The following is a 15,982-nucleotide window of genomic DNA, read 5'->3' as shown; positions in this document are numbered from 1 at the left end:
ACACCAACGAAAGACTAAGAAATCTAGCTCAGAAAAGCCCGAAATAGTAATTTACATACCCCAAATTACACGTTTTAGACAACACACACCTACGAAATACTAGGATACCTAGCTCTTAAAAGAACGAAATATCAAACTACCCACTACGAATTGTAGGTTTCAGACAACACACACCTATGAGAGATTAAGAAACCTAGCTCTGAAAAGCCCAAATAGCACCCCAACTCATAGGTTTCAGACAACACACACCTACAAAAGGCTATGAAACCTAGCTCATAAAAGCAGGATATTGCAAACTAAAGATCTCAAATCATAGGTTTCAGACAACACACATCAACGAAAGACTAAGAAACATAGCTCAGAAAAGTCCAAAATAGTAAATCACACATCTCAAATCATAAGTTTCAGACAACACAGACCTACGAAATACTACGAAACCTAGCTCAGAAAAGTCCAAAATAGCAAACTAAAGATCCCAAATCATAGGTTTCAGACAACACACACCTATCCTTCTGCCATCAACCCATCCCCCAAAAACACTTTTCAGTCATTTCTCGTTAAAAATTTTATTTCAACTCATTCATTTGGGTTTTTCGCTAGCAATTCGCCCCCCCCCCTTTCGCTAGCAACTCACCCCCGACTATCACACTGTAAGTACTCTAAGAGATCCTTCTGCCATCAACCCATCCCCCCAAAAATATTTTTTCAGAGATTTCTTGTTAAAAAAATTTATTTCAAGTCATCCACACAGGTTTTTCGCTAGCAACTCCCCCCCCCACTAGCACACTATAACTACTCTATGAGATCTGTCTGCCATCAACCCATTCCCCCAAATATATTTTTTCAGAGATTTCTTTATTAAAAAAAAAATTATTTCAAGTCATCCACACGGGTTTTTCCCTAGCAACTCGGCCCACGGTACAGCACTATAAGTACTCTAAGACACCCCGTTCCCATCATCCCACCACTTGTGTATTATACAGAACACATCGAAGAAGTAAAGCTATCCGTTATTAAAATTCTTTTCTTGCCATCTACATCTCTCTTATATCTACTTTTTAGTATAGTATAACGTTAAACTCTATTTTAAATTGACAACACTGTTCAAACACCACTTTTGTATTATACAGTAAACATCGAAGAAGTAAAGCTATCGATTATTAAAATTCTTTTCTTGTGATCTACATCTCTCATAGTATCAAATTTTTAGTATAATATAACGTTAAACTCTATTTTAAATTGACAACACTGTTCAAACACCACTTGTGTATTATACAGTACACATCGAAGAAGTAAAGCAAGGTCAAGTCATAAGACCATCCCTTTTTTTCTCCACTTCTTACGATCCAATTCGCGAATGTTATCTAGCTCTGTTTTTTTTTCACTATTATTCAAATAAGGTCGTTCGTACAGTCCAATTCGCGAATCCCTTATCCCTTTTTGCAAATGTCAATCAAACAATTCTGATTGAAGTATCCCTGCCCTTTTCAGACATTTCTCGTTAAAAATTTTATTTTCAAGTCATCCACACCATAGAGCTACGATCGCAATGAATGGTACTTGTTATCAGAAAAAAATTCCAATTGCCAAAAAAAAAATAAAAAAATAAAATACGCCATGCTGAATGTGCTTCGAAAACCCATATGGTTGAAAACATGTTGGACCACATTATAGGCATGCCAGCTTTTTTAAAATGTGCATGTAAAACTAAAGTGTATATTCTTGTGCAATTGATATCAATAACAAAAAGCGTTGTGTTATACAACCTTGACTATAGTTTCAAAACGTGTTTGACCCCTTTATATGTAAAGGATTGGTCACTTTTTGCAATGTCCCCGTGTAACTGTACTGCATATTCATGCCTCAGGCGTAAGTTTCCTTGTCCCTTTTCTTGTCCCTTTTCCATCAATAGGAAGGTTACTACTTTCCCCCTCCTCAACATCTCGCTCTTTACGCTAAAGTTTGACTTTTTTCTCACAGCTCTATTTTTTAAAACAATAAAACACTTTAGCGTAAAGAGCGAGGCGTTGAGGAGGGGACAGCCCCTTTCATATACAGAATAATTTCTGTTCTTTTTAAGTTTTAATGTCGCTCCTTACTTTCAGTTAAATAAAATAGTTTTTTTTTTATTTAATCAAACTCAGAAACGCAGTCTTGTGTAGTTTGAAGCTAGACAGATGCAAAAGACTTGGAATTGAAATCATGTTAGGCTATTCTAAAGTGAGGTCATAACAGTACTTATATAAATAGATATATAGATTTATTATAACCTGAACAAGGCCATACGACACAACCGTCGAAAAATCAAATCACAATATAGTAACATAAGACTACTCTCCTCTCCTGGCAAAAACAACAACAACAAAAATGCACGAAATTATACTACTTGCTTTCCTTTTAACATAAATATCATGCAAACAAGTTTTTGTCTTCTCTATTATAAACCTAAATAGTTCATACAACACTGTTTTTATAATAATAATAAGAAAATAACATAAATTATAATTATATACCCCCCCCCCAAATAAAATGGTGTTAAATTCCTTTCTTTACCACCTCCTTAACACATTTACAATCCTGGATGATTGTCCTTTTTAAGGTCTTGTGCAGGATCCTTCCCGGGAACTCATGGGTATTACCTTCAAAAAATTCACTTCTTACATCAGAAAATTGCTGGCAACCAGCCAGAATTTCTGCTAGATCCTCAACTCCTGTATTGCATCTGGCGCAAGAGCAATTCGTATCTGATGCCACTTTTTCTTTCAAAGACTTTCTTTCTTTTTTTAATGGTAGAGAATTCGCTTGAATACGAAATCATGTCCCTAATATCTTGGGTGGTAAACCTAATTTGAAACAATATTCGAAACCAAAAACCTCTTTAACCTTAGAATAAAACTTAATCGTGTCTGAACTCCTTACTGGCTGGACCAAATCCAGATTTTCTGGTCTTCCATTATATTCCTAAGCCAGGTCATGAGCGATTAGTCCTTCTCTAGCGGACCAATTCCCTCATTCATAAAATAAGATAGTCTTGCCCTATCCAATACGGTTTTCATTCGGACATATTTGTTCAAAATATATAGCACATATTTGTAGGGGAATCAATCTTAATTGAGAGTTAATTAACAACTGGTCGAAGAGCTGAGAATGTTAAGCAGAATGATTGATTATATAATGATTAATGATTAATAACTATATAAGTGCTCTACCTCTGCACTATCCCCCATGCTCTACCTGTGTGCTTTATTGCTCGATATGCCTTAATTCATTAAAGACATTCATTATTCTTCTTATCCATCTGGATGTTAGAGCAATAAAACGGGTGACATTTTTCTTTTATTTTTTTATTTTTTTATTTCGTACAAATCTCGTGAATATTGAAAGTATTAAAGGTCTTGGATGACTATATAAAATAAATTAATTTTTCTATAAATGCATAAGTCCATGGTAAAAGGTTTGGTGCGTTCAACAACATTTCATAAATAGTTGTTACCTTGAATGATTCGAGACCTCAGGTTGTTACCATAGTACTATGCAACTTATCTAAATAATAGTAGCAAATTCTGCTGGGCGATAACTATAAACAAAGAAAAACAGTTGGGTATACTTTTCTGAGGTGATGGAAGTGTCTTGTTATCTCCCCCCCCCCAATAAAAGTCTTCTTGACCCCTTCTTCCTCCCAGTAAACCAAAGTACTCCCTGGAAATTAAAACTAGCCCCCTCAGTTGTGAAACAGCAGAGGGTAGATTTAAAAAAATCTATAACTTCGGAAATACCCATTTACGAAGAAAAAAGATTTCCCTCTCCCTTTTTTCGACTTCGATATACATATGCACACAAAAAATAGTACAATATTCACTTTCTCCCACCCCCCTCATAAATTTTCTTTTTTTCAAATGGAATACGTTTTCAATGTTTCATTTTTTACCGATATATGAGGAAGCTTAATAACATCCCTGAATCTTTGACCCTGAGACCGGGACTTTGATGCTCTTCCAAATGGGCTAGTCGAACTTGTTAGTCAGTTTTAAACCTTTCGTCTACTAAAGCATACAAATTAACGAATTTACAGTTAATGAGTTTTCTCTACAGTTACATATATTTACAAATCATACAAAGTGGGAACTTTACCCATCCTAAGTTTCCAAGACAGATATTCATTCCACAAAAATTTACTTTCTAGAAATTCAAGATTTCTATTTTTTGGAGGAGAAAACAAACATGAAAAAAAACAACTAACGAACGGTAACTAACGGTCAATATAAAAAAAACTAACGGTCAAACTAACGAACAGTTTGTCTTATTTTAAGGCACCAAACCTCTGTCTGAATAACAGGAAAAGTTAGTTTAGTATAACCTACTCACTTTTGACAGTCCACGTCTTAAAGGGAATTAAATTTAAAAAAAAACAAGTTTTTCAACTGAAAGTATAGAGCAACATCAAAACTTAAGATGAGCAGAAATAAATGCTTAAATGAGGGGGATTGCCCCCTCCTCAGAACATCGCTCTTTACGCTAAAGTTTTTCGGCACTTTAAAAAAGTTACTTATTGTTCTAATGAACGACCCTTGTGTTTCAGGGGTCGCTTTTTAAGAATTGAGACAAAAAGGGAGGAGGCACCCCCCCCCTCATATCTGTGATAATTTCTGTTCATTTTAAGTTTTTATGCTGCTCCTTACTTTCAGTTGAAAAACTTGATTTTTATTTAATTTCTGATAGTTTTTTTTAACAACACCAGGACATCCACGTAAAAAAAAAAACTCCCCATGGAAATATCCTCTAGACAATTCAATTCTGACGAAAATTTACCCCGGACAATAACCCTTAACATCTCCGTGCGTAAGATTGATTCGATAATGAGAAAGCAAGGCATATAAAGAATTTTCGTATAGGAATTCGGGCAAATTCTCCCAGTGTAAAATTTTTCCTGAAAAGTTCACCCCCGGAAACTTCCCTCCCCATATAAAATTGTCCCCTCGCAAAATTCCCTCAGAAGAAAATTCGTCCTCCCCTCCCCACAAGAAAAATATGCGCATGCTTCCCAATAACAAATGCTATACTCAAACGACGGGCAAATTTTTAAACTTAAAGACCTTTCCCCAGGAGCTTTGGAAGGGCATGTTATCTCCAAATAAATAGTTGTTGGTCCTTTCAACTATGCTGAACAAAATAGCTGTCTCAAAATTTTGATCGGGCGATTTTGGGAAATGGCTTAGGAGTGGGCTAGTTGCCCTTCAAATTTTTTGGTCACTTAAAAAGGGCACTAAGACGTTTCATTTTCGTTAGAATGAGCCCTTTCCCGAAGTTCTAGGCCCATTGGATCGATATGATCATACCTGGGAAACAAAAACAAATAAACACGCAACCATTATCTTTCTTCTGAGGAAAATTACAAAAATCCACATTTTTGCAGATAGGAGCTTGAAACCTCTACAGTAGTGTTCTTTGATACGCTTAATCTGATGGTTTGATTTTCATCATAATTGTATGATTTCTAGGGGTTCCCCCCTCTTTTGAAAATTTGACACATTTTCTTTGGCTCGTAGCTTTTGATGGGTAAGACTAAACTTAATGAAACTTATATATTTGGAATGAGCATACTAATTCAATTATTCCGGTATATCTATTGATACCAAAATTCTGTTCTTTTTTAGTTTCAGTTACTATATAGTTGGGTCACTTTTTACTCACAGTTCCTTACCTCGAACTCTTTGAAAATGAGAGAGTTTGGGAATAATGTTGCTTTTGGATTTAAGGCTTTTGGTACAGTGTAATATTTACATATGAGGTGGTAGTATAAAATAATTATTTTAATCAAACAGTTCGTGGTATACCGAATTTTAAATAAGGAGCGACTCGGCTCAGTAGTAACCGAAACTAAAAAAAAATGGAATTTCGATATCAATAGATACATCAAAAAAATCGGCTTATTAGGCTGATTCCAAATATTTAAGATCATAAAATCTAGTGTCATCAAAAGCTAGGAGCCTAAGAAAACTTGGCTAAATTTTCAAAAAAGGGTGGAAACACCCCCTAAAAGTCAAGGAATCTTAATGAAATCACGCCATCAGGTTTAGTGTATCAGAGAATCCTACTGTAGAAGTTTCAAGCTCTTATATACAAAAATTAGAAGAGTTGGAGAGGGTGCTTTCGAACGGATATTTAAAGCTCTAGTGTCCTTATTTAATAACCAAAAACATTGGAAGACAACTAGCCCCCCTGTCACATCCCTTTTTTCCCCGAATCCGTCAATCAAAATTTGAGATCGTCATTTTGTTCAGAATCCCCGAAGGATCCAATTAAATACGCCTTTAGCGGTAACATGACCCCCCAAAGCCCGTGGGGAAAGGCCTATAAGTTATGAAATATACCCATTGTTTGTGCGAAGTATTTGCTAGTGGGAAGTATACAGATATTTTTCGGGAGAGGGGGAGTTTGTTCTTGGGGTGGGTTTCCATGGGGACAATTTTTTTGCTGGTAGGAATTTTTTGAGAGGGGGGGATTTCCAGGTGACATTTTAAACGGGGGGATTTGACAGAATTTCTATACGGAATCCTTTTCATTTGTCTCTTTTATGTTTGCCAGCTAAATTGTGCATGTGGAGATATTCTGGGGGCATTGTCCTGAATCAATTTTCAGAGAGTTTGGATTTTCGGGAAACAATTTTGCAGAAGGGGGATTTCCGGAGTAATTGGAAAAACGATTAGAAATTAAAGTCTTTTTCAAGTGAAAGTATGGAAACGAAAATTTTTCAGGCGGATTCGTCCGCAAGAAATTTTATGGAGGAGGGGGGGAATTTCAGCGAAAAAGGAATTGTCCACGGGGATTTTACAGAACTTGCATTTTATGTGGGAGGAAATATACACAGAGGAATTTCCCCTGAGGAGAGGGAATTTTTCATGGAGGGTGAGTCTAATCTACCTGGCATTACCTGAAAAATGATTAGAAATTAAATATAAAAAGTAAACAATTTTTTTTCAAATGAAAGTAAGTAGCAACCTTAAAACTGAAAACAAACAGAAATTCCTCCTTCATAGCTTTCTCTTTACGCTAAAGTTTGACTATTACTCCCTATATTTTTTTATAATGAATCCTGAAACACAACGACCGTTTAATCAGAATTGGAAGCTTTTTAATAGTGCTAATAATCTTAGCGTTCATTTTGAGTTTTCATGCTGCACCTTACTTTCATTTGAAAATCTTGATTTTTTTATTTAGTAACTTCCAAAAGGCCAAGTCTGTAGACTTAGACATTTTTTTTATTTCATTCAGCAACAAAAAAAAGCCAAGTAGTATCTTTTTCACCACACGCTCTTACAGTTAGCTGCAAAGAGGTGTTACTCCAAGTTAGCTGCAAAGAGGTGTTACTCCAATCGGTGACCTTTATATTTTCCCTCCTATTCTCTATATTCTCTCTAGTCTATATCCTAGTATAATACTACTATATCCTAGTCTATATCCTAGTATAAGCTCCTTACTTAAAGTCTGTACAGCTAACCTTAGGGGAAAGTAAAGGCCTGACAGCTGGTAAAGTAATATGACAAGGATCTGGGGATCAACTTTTTTAAGGTGGGAGGGGGGGTCCCACGGCCAATATTTGGTTGTTGATGAGCCATGACTAAGAGGTTTCCGTTGGTCCCTCCTGCAATCACTTACAAATAACACTGTCTTCTTTCTGCATTAACGATAGCATATTTATAGTACAAGCTTTAAAATATACAATACTACTTGAACTAAAACGCAGTGTCCAATCATACGGTATTATTCCAAAGTTGAAAATATGTTTTTGTTTTATCTTAGGTTAGTCTTACCCATTTAAAAAAGAAATGCGACGTGCTAATAGTCTGCATTTTCATTAAAAAGAACATAGGAGATTCAGTCGTGAACAAAACTTAACTAAGAAATCATTAAGAAGGAATTTTGAAAAAAGTTCTAAGAGTAAATAGGAACAATTTATTTCGAGTCTCAAAAACGTTTTCAAAAGCTCTCTTTTCCTCTCTTTGAACCTCTAGACATCTGACACGTGGAGAAGATACAAATAAATTGCGTTTCTACTTCAAACGACTAGTGAATATCTTCATCTATTGTGCTACCGCCAGAGAATTTGAAAATTCTCAAGAAAACTCCGTTGTCTAAAGACCCTTAGAGAGCATTATAGATGTTATACGTTATTCATACGATATAATCTGAAAGAGTTTGATCTTTAACGAGACCATAAACAAATTATTTTGATAAAATTGAGAATTTTCCGAAGTAAAAAAAAGTATACAACGTTTATAGGCTTTCTATTTATTTATTATTTATACATATTTCATTTTACTCTTTGATTTGACATTATTTAGCATTATTTATCTTAATATTTTAACCTTTATTATATATTTTTTTATTTAGATAACAAAGTATTTTGATAAAAAGCAGGATTTTCCGAAATAAAAAAAAGCGTGCAACGAATATAGACTTTCAATTTATATGTAATTTGTAAGCATTTCATTTTATCATTTTAATTGAAATTATGTATTATTATTTATCTTAGTATATTAAAATTTATTATATTTTTTTGATTAATACAACAAAATATTCTAATAAAAATGAGAATTTTCCAATATAAAAAAAAGTATGCATATAATATAGGCTTTTAGACAAACTTTAAACAGTTCGCCAGCAATTACCCTTTTCAGCCGAATCAATACTTTCTTACTATTAATTAAAAAAAAACTTTTTCACATAATAAGTTTTTTCAAAGAAAAGTAAAAATCTCTGTTAAACGAAAAATGAGCAAGAATAAAATCAAATAATTTACCAAGCGTGAAACTACCACAAATCAGCATCGATAAATAAATTAAACCCAAAACGAACAGAAATTACAATAAATAACCGAGTCAAACTCAAAACGAGCAGAAATTAACATGAGTAGGGCTCAAAACCCCTATGTCTTCCCAAGGCCAGAACATAAAGGAAAAAGGAAAAAAATAATGCATTGTGCCAACATCGTTCTTTACTTAGGCAGCGCGATTGCGCTGCCTATGCTACTAGCTTCCCGAACATGAGTCCCATGTCAGCCTTCCCCAGCGAGAGGGGTGTATCTGTCAAAGTATGTGAATGCAAAAAGGATGGGTCTGCCCTTTATTATGGGAATGAGTCATTGTAATCAATTGAGTGATCTAGGAAATCTGATACACATATTAGATCTGAAGATCTTTCAAACGGTTCGTGGTAACGAACTGTAAGTAAGGAGTGACTCGGCTCAATAGTAACCGGAACTCTAAAAAATAGATCCATCAAAAGAATCATATTTTTTTGCTGATTCCAAATATATATGATTCACCAATTTAAATTTTACCCATCAAAAGTTGCGAGCCTGAGAAAATTTGCCTGATTTTTTAAATAGGGGGAAACACCCCCTAAATTTAATACACCATCAGATTCAGCCTACCAGAGAACCCTATTGTAGAAGTTTCAAGCTCCTATATATTAAAACGTGAAATTTTGCTATTTTTGCCACATTACAGATCATGTGTGTGGTTTTTTTTTTTTTTGCTTTTTCCCCCAGGGGTGACCGTATTGAAATAAGGGTCCTAGAAGACCGAGAGAGGGTACATTCTAACGGAAAATAAAATTCAAGTGCTTGTTTTAAGTCCCAAAAAGGGTTGGAGGAAAACTGGCCGCCCGCCCATTTTTTTCCAAAGTTATTTTATCAAAATTTTGAGATAGCTATTTTGTTTAGTTTAGTTGAAAATCAAATAACTATGTCTTCATGGGTAAAATGACCCCCAACAGTTCGTGATGAGAGGTCTGTAAGTTATTAAATTTGCCCATTGTTTACGTATAGTATTTGTTATTGGGAAGTATAAAGACATTTTTTTTTGGGGGGGGGGGAGATTTTGTGCTTCAGTTGAATTTCCATAGCGATAATTTTCCTTGGGGAGGGAAATTTCCGGAGGGGGAGAATTTTCCAGAGAAAATTTACCCTGGGAGGATTTGATAGAATTCCTACACAAAATTCTTTTTAATTGTCTTTGCCAAATCAATTTTACATGCGGAGATGTTCCGGGGGAAATATCTGGGTGCTATTTTCAAACTTTTTTTATTCCACGGAAGGAGGCATTTCGGGAGTCATCGAGAAACCGATTGGGGATTAAAGTCTTTTCAAATAGAAACTTCCTAAGGAGAATTTTTTATGCAAATTTTGTTTTAATTATTCATGTACGGTGAGCCAAAATCAAAGCTGCATTAATTCAAAAACGTTCAGAAATTAAATAAAAAAAATAAAGTTTTTTCAACTGAAAGTAAGGAGCGACATTAAAACTTAAAACGAACAAAAATTATTCCGTATATGAAAGGTGTTGTCCCCTCCTCAATACCTCACTCTTTACGCTAAAGTTGGATCTGTCACACAACTTTATTTTTTAAAACAATAAAGAAATTTAGAGTAAAGAGCGAGGTATTGAGCCCCTTTCATATACGGAATAATTTTTGTTCGTTTTAAGTTTTAATGCCACCTCACTTACTTTCAGTTAAAAAAAACTTGTTTTTTTTTAATTTAATTTATCAATAAAGAGCTGGTACAGAAATTTATCGAATTATATGTATATATATATATATATACACACACACACACACACACACACACACACACACGAGCGAGCGAGCGAGCGAGCGAGCGAGCGAGCACGAGCACACACACACACACACACACACACACACACACACACACACACACACAACACACACACACACACACACACACACACACACACACACACACACACACACACACACACACACACACACACACACACACACACACACACACACACACACACACACACACACACACACACACACACACACACACACACACACACACACACACACACACACACACACACACACACACACACACACACACACACACACACACACACACACACACACACACACACACACACACAACACACACACACACACACACACACACACACACACACACACACATATATATATATATATATATATATATATATATATATATCTATATATATATATATATATATATATATATACACACACACACACATTGTGTGTGTGTGTGTGTGTGTGTGTGTGTATATATATATATATATATATATATATATATATATATATATATATATATATATATATATATATATATATATATATATATATATATATATATATATATATATATATATATATATATATATATATATATATATATATATATATATATATATATATATATATATATATATATATATATATATATATATATATATATATATATATATATATATATATATATATATATATATATATATATATATATATATATATATATATATATATATATATATATCCATCATATTTTTTTCTTCAGTTTTTATATTATCGTAATGATTGACTCTTTTGGTTCGTTAACAGTTGTCCTTTTCTCTTCAAATATTCACCGACCCTAGGAACCAAATCCTTTCTTATAATCTGAGTCTATTTTATACTCTCTGGTAACCTTAAACTTAAAAATGAATAAAAGGCAACCCCCAGAATTTATATAGATAATTTGATATTATCTGGTATTTTTGTGAATATCTATCACTGTTATCATCATCACTTTCTGTTAAAAGGATTTTATCCCTATTTGAACTTTTATTTATCGCCCAGAATTTATTAATCCATTCTTTTTCGCATTTTGCATTCAACTCATCAAATATTAGCCAAGGCACAGTATAAAACTAAAAGAAGAGAAAAAATAGAATGCCATATATTTTTTAGTGATTTGACTCCTCTTACGTTATTATGCATGAGAACCACAGTTTGATTATTTGATATTGACGAAAATGAGTAATACTAAGAAAAATCAAGATTGGAAATAAACTCTACAGGAAGTGGCGTGAATACACACAACATACGCACGTACATATACACAAACACACATACACACACGAACACAACCAAAAATTCAAATCCAATCACCTACACACACAGACTCACTCATACGCTGGCAAACAGTTGCACATATAAGCACAGATGTGAACAAAAACGCAAGCGAATAGACAGACTCACACAAACACATATGCATACATGCGTACACACACATATGCACGCATATGCCCAACACTTACATACACACTGACACAACAACAGACACAAACAAGCACTTACAAACATATATTGGTGAGCGCATGCTAGCACAGGCAAACACACACAAAGACGCAAATACACACATACGAACATACAAATCCTCACCTAAATACTAGTCGTATTTTCCAATAGAGTTGACTTAGTAATGAGCGCTGTGTCTTCTATTCTTTTCTTTCCATCGTTTTGTATGAAAAGTTTGTCAGACAAACTTGAAAAGGGGGTAATTCAATCAAAAATAGCAAGCTCTTGGGCCCTTTATAAGGGTATAAATTAATTGAAGGACAGTCTGGTCCCTTCCCTTACTGTGTATTGCCCTCATGATCTTCACGACTCTGAATTGCGTCAGATCAAAATTTTTAGATAACCGTCGTCCTGCAAATAGTCAAGTGGAAAATGAATATACATGTGGGAATGACATGAGCGACGCAGCCCCGGAGGCAAAGGTCCCAAATCTGGAAAATTGTTTAGTATTAACAGATAGGTTTTACTAGAAAGAAGGCGGGCATCTTTGGTGTTGGCTGTCCATGAGCCTGAAAATATTAAGAAGCATTCCCTGGGCCAAAATAATCTCGAATTGGCTAGTGGAGGGTGTTAAAGGCTTGAAAAAAAATCGATGAACTGCTTGTCTCTAATCATTTTGAAACTAACAGGGCCTGTTTATTTTATTTTAAGTTTTGTCTAATCATTCATAGTAATTCCTGTTCGTTTTGGGCCTAATTTGTTCATTGATAATGAATCCTGTTCGTTTTAAGTTTGTATTATTATGTGACTTTATTTCCGCTCTCTTTTAGCATGGCTATTTACTTTTCTTTGAAAAATTCTATTTTAGGAACAGTTTTTTTTTAATTAATTAGGTTTAAGAAATCAACTTTCTAGGGCAGATCCAAACTTTTTACTTCTGTACTAATTAGGTAACGTGAACACAATTGTACATAAAACCTGTTAATTGTAGTCACACAAATGCACTTTCATACATTTTGCAACATGCACCTAAATTCCTTCGGGAGGCACAACTTTTTAAATTAGCTGTTTTAAGTGCTGCGTCTTCGTAGCACATTGTGATTGCTGTTTTCTTGTAATTTTACTTGAACTGTTTCTTGCAGGAGATTTACTTGATGAAGCAGAGGTGCTAAAATGGCTTATTCATCAAACTGACGCTGATGAAATAGAAGATGTTACTGACAAAATGCTGGATAAACTCATTCAAGTGAAAGAATTTCTTGCGGTACTTTTTTGTAAGCACTGTTTTTTATACTACCTCTATTAAAGACTCTGGTACCAGCTTACTTTATATAACATAACAAAACTTATTTCGAATTTTTCTGGTTGAGCAAGATGTAGAGGGAATATGGTTAGGTTGTTTCCTTTCGTGCCTCCCCTAAGTTTGGAAGATGTTTTCAATTTGCCCTACTACTACTTAAATTTTTAAAAAGGATTCCTCCATTTTCGTTTTTTTTTTAAATTTAAATCCGCATCAAACTTTTTAATATATGTTTTGTTGGCAGAGAGGTTTCTAAAACTAGATATCTAAAATTGACAATGTAGAAGATAGATGGAATAATCATAGGAAAATAGTATGTGACGTAACAGATGGTTTCTTAGGGGGGAAAGTTAGAAATAGTGCTAGGAATATTAGTGAAAACACTTTAGGTTTTGTAGAAAAGAGGAGGGGTGTGTACAATAAGAATTTGAGTGATAGATCATATGAGAATAAGAGAAATAAAAGGAAAATGGAGAAAGTATTAAAATATTAATTAAGGAGGCGGGAAGTTGAGGCCATGGATGCAATTGCCGAAGATCTGGAATATTGTATTGGCATGTCAAACAATTGAGAGGGATTAGTCAATCTGGATTGGTCCCAGTTAAAAGTAGGAACGGGGTCTCACATAGTGATAAAAAAATACTGAAAAAGAGATGGACAGAATATTTTGAGAATGTTCTAAACCGGGATAAAGCTACAAGAAATGAATATAACAGTTGTTGCGTGTCATTTGACATGGAACACCCTTCCCGATTCGGCTCGAGAATGCCACTCGTTTGGCACCTTCAAAAGACTAGTAAAAAAAATATTTGTTTTCATGTAATTAATTTTCTTTACTTTTGCCTTCTGCCAATAGTTTTTTCATTTAACTGTTGTTTTTTTTCACTGTAGTTTGATCAAGGTTATTTTAGTGAACTCTCCTTGTTTTTTTCTTTTTCTTTTTTTTTCGTTTTATGAAGCAAATGCTTCACGTGTTAAAAGTTCAAATTTATATGTTTATATGTTTAAATATTAATGTTATGTTTATATTGTTTAAATCTTAAGCGTTTAAATTTTTAATGTTTATTTCATCTTTTCATAATTCCCCTCCTACAGGCCATGGAGCCTTTGTGGGGATTTGTAGATTGTTATGTAATTATTTTATTGATATATGGAAAATAAATCTATGTATCTATCTATCTATCAGCAATTTATGCAAGCAAATTATAAGAATTTCCATGGGCGGTAGCACCAGTCCATTTATAATGGACTTATTTTAAGCCAACTAGAATATGAGCATATGATTAATAAAAGTAACTCTAGTAATGTAAAATATGCTCTTGCAAATAATAAAATATATTTGAATGATCGTTTCGTAATAAGTTGCGCGGGATTTATTGAGATTTAAAAAAAATTTTACCCAAAAGAGTTAATTCTAGAACCGATTCAAGGGACAGGTCAATATAGTTACTTTTTAAATTTATATATTAGTATTTTGGATAATAATAAATTAGTTTTTAAAATATATAATAAGAAAGATGATTTGATTTTGAAGTAATTAATTTCCCGATCCTTGAAATTAATTACATTCTAATATCACATACTCAGCTTTTTATTCCCAGTTTTTTAGATATGAAAAATTTGCAGTAATTATACGGATTTTAAAAATAGATGTCGAATGCTTGTCTATAAATTGATCTTAAAGGGTTTTTCAGCCGATAAAATAACTTGGCAATTTAAAAGATTTTGTTTTCAATGTAATAAACTTTCAGGCAAATATACAAGAAACTATTAAGAAATGTTAAAGGATGTTTTAATGTAATTGTTTTTCTGTTTTTTTCTCTGGGGGTTGTTTTATGTATAGAGTTTCCATTCCAGCTTGAAGGGCTTTTAGTTTATAATTGGTTCCAGAAACCAATAAAGCGATTTACTCTACAATCCATCTCCAACTCGTTACATTTGGGACTGTTCTAAATTTGTTTTTCGGCTTATTTACTGGCTGGATTCGAACACGGATAGATTTAACCTAATTTGTATCTATTTTTTGATAATTCTATTAATAGGTATGTATTTAACATGCAGCACCTACCACAGGAATCAAACTGTTCGTGGTAACGAACTGTAAGTAAGGAGCGACCCGAATCAATGGTAACTGAAACTGTAGAGAACGGAAATTTGATACCAATAGATACATCAAAAGAACAGATTTTAAGGCTGATTTCAAATATATAAATTTCATCAAGTTTAGTCCTACCTATTAAAAGTTACGCGCCTGAGAAAATTTGGCTGATTTTTGAAAAAAGGGGCAAAAACCCCTAAAAGTTATAAAACCTTAATGAAAATCACACCATCATATTCAGCGTATCAGATAACCCTACGGCAGAAGTTTCAAGTTCTTATCTACAAAAATGTGGAATTTTGCATTTTTTGCCAGAAGAAAGATCACGGATGCGTGTATTTGTTTTTGTTTTTTTTTCCCCCAAGGGTGATCGTATCAACCCAGTGGTCCTAGAATATCGTGGAAGGGCTCATTCGAACGGAAATTAAAATTTCAAGTGCCCTTTTTAAGTGACCAAAAAAATG

General features: G+C 33.8%; 1 protein-coding gene across 8 annotated transcripts in view; it reads left to right on the top strand.

Moving 5' to 3' along the window:
- hlk (hulk) overlaps positions 1 to 15,982 on the top strand; it is a 315,193-nt gene that overhangs the window by 158,068 nt on the left and 141,143 nt on the right. For all 8 annotated transcript variants that reach the window (XR_016143473.1, XR_016143472.1, XM_089106231.1 and 5 more), the window contains one exon: positions 13,263 to 13,394. Coding sequence is in view for 6 of the 8 variants with exons in the window: in XM_089106231.1 (XP_088962357.1) it covers positions 13,263 to 13,394 (132 nt within the window). In the remaining 2 variants the exon portion in view is untranslated. The remainder of the gene's footprint in view (positions 1 to 13,262; positions 13,395 to 15,982) is intronic.

The sequence above is a fragment of the Artemia sp. Qi Xiang Cuo genome, chromosome 20 (assembly GCF_049724085.1).
Source record: "Artemia sp. Qi Xiang Cuo chromosome 20, ASM4972408v1, whole genome shotgun sequence".
Classification (NCBI taxonomy): Eukaryota; Metazoa; Arthropoda; class Branchiopoda; order Anostraca; family Artemiidae; genus Artemia; species Artemia sp. Qi Xiang Cuo.
Note: the sequence above shows the minus strand (reverse complement) of the source record. Positions and strands in the feature narration are given on the sequence as shown.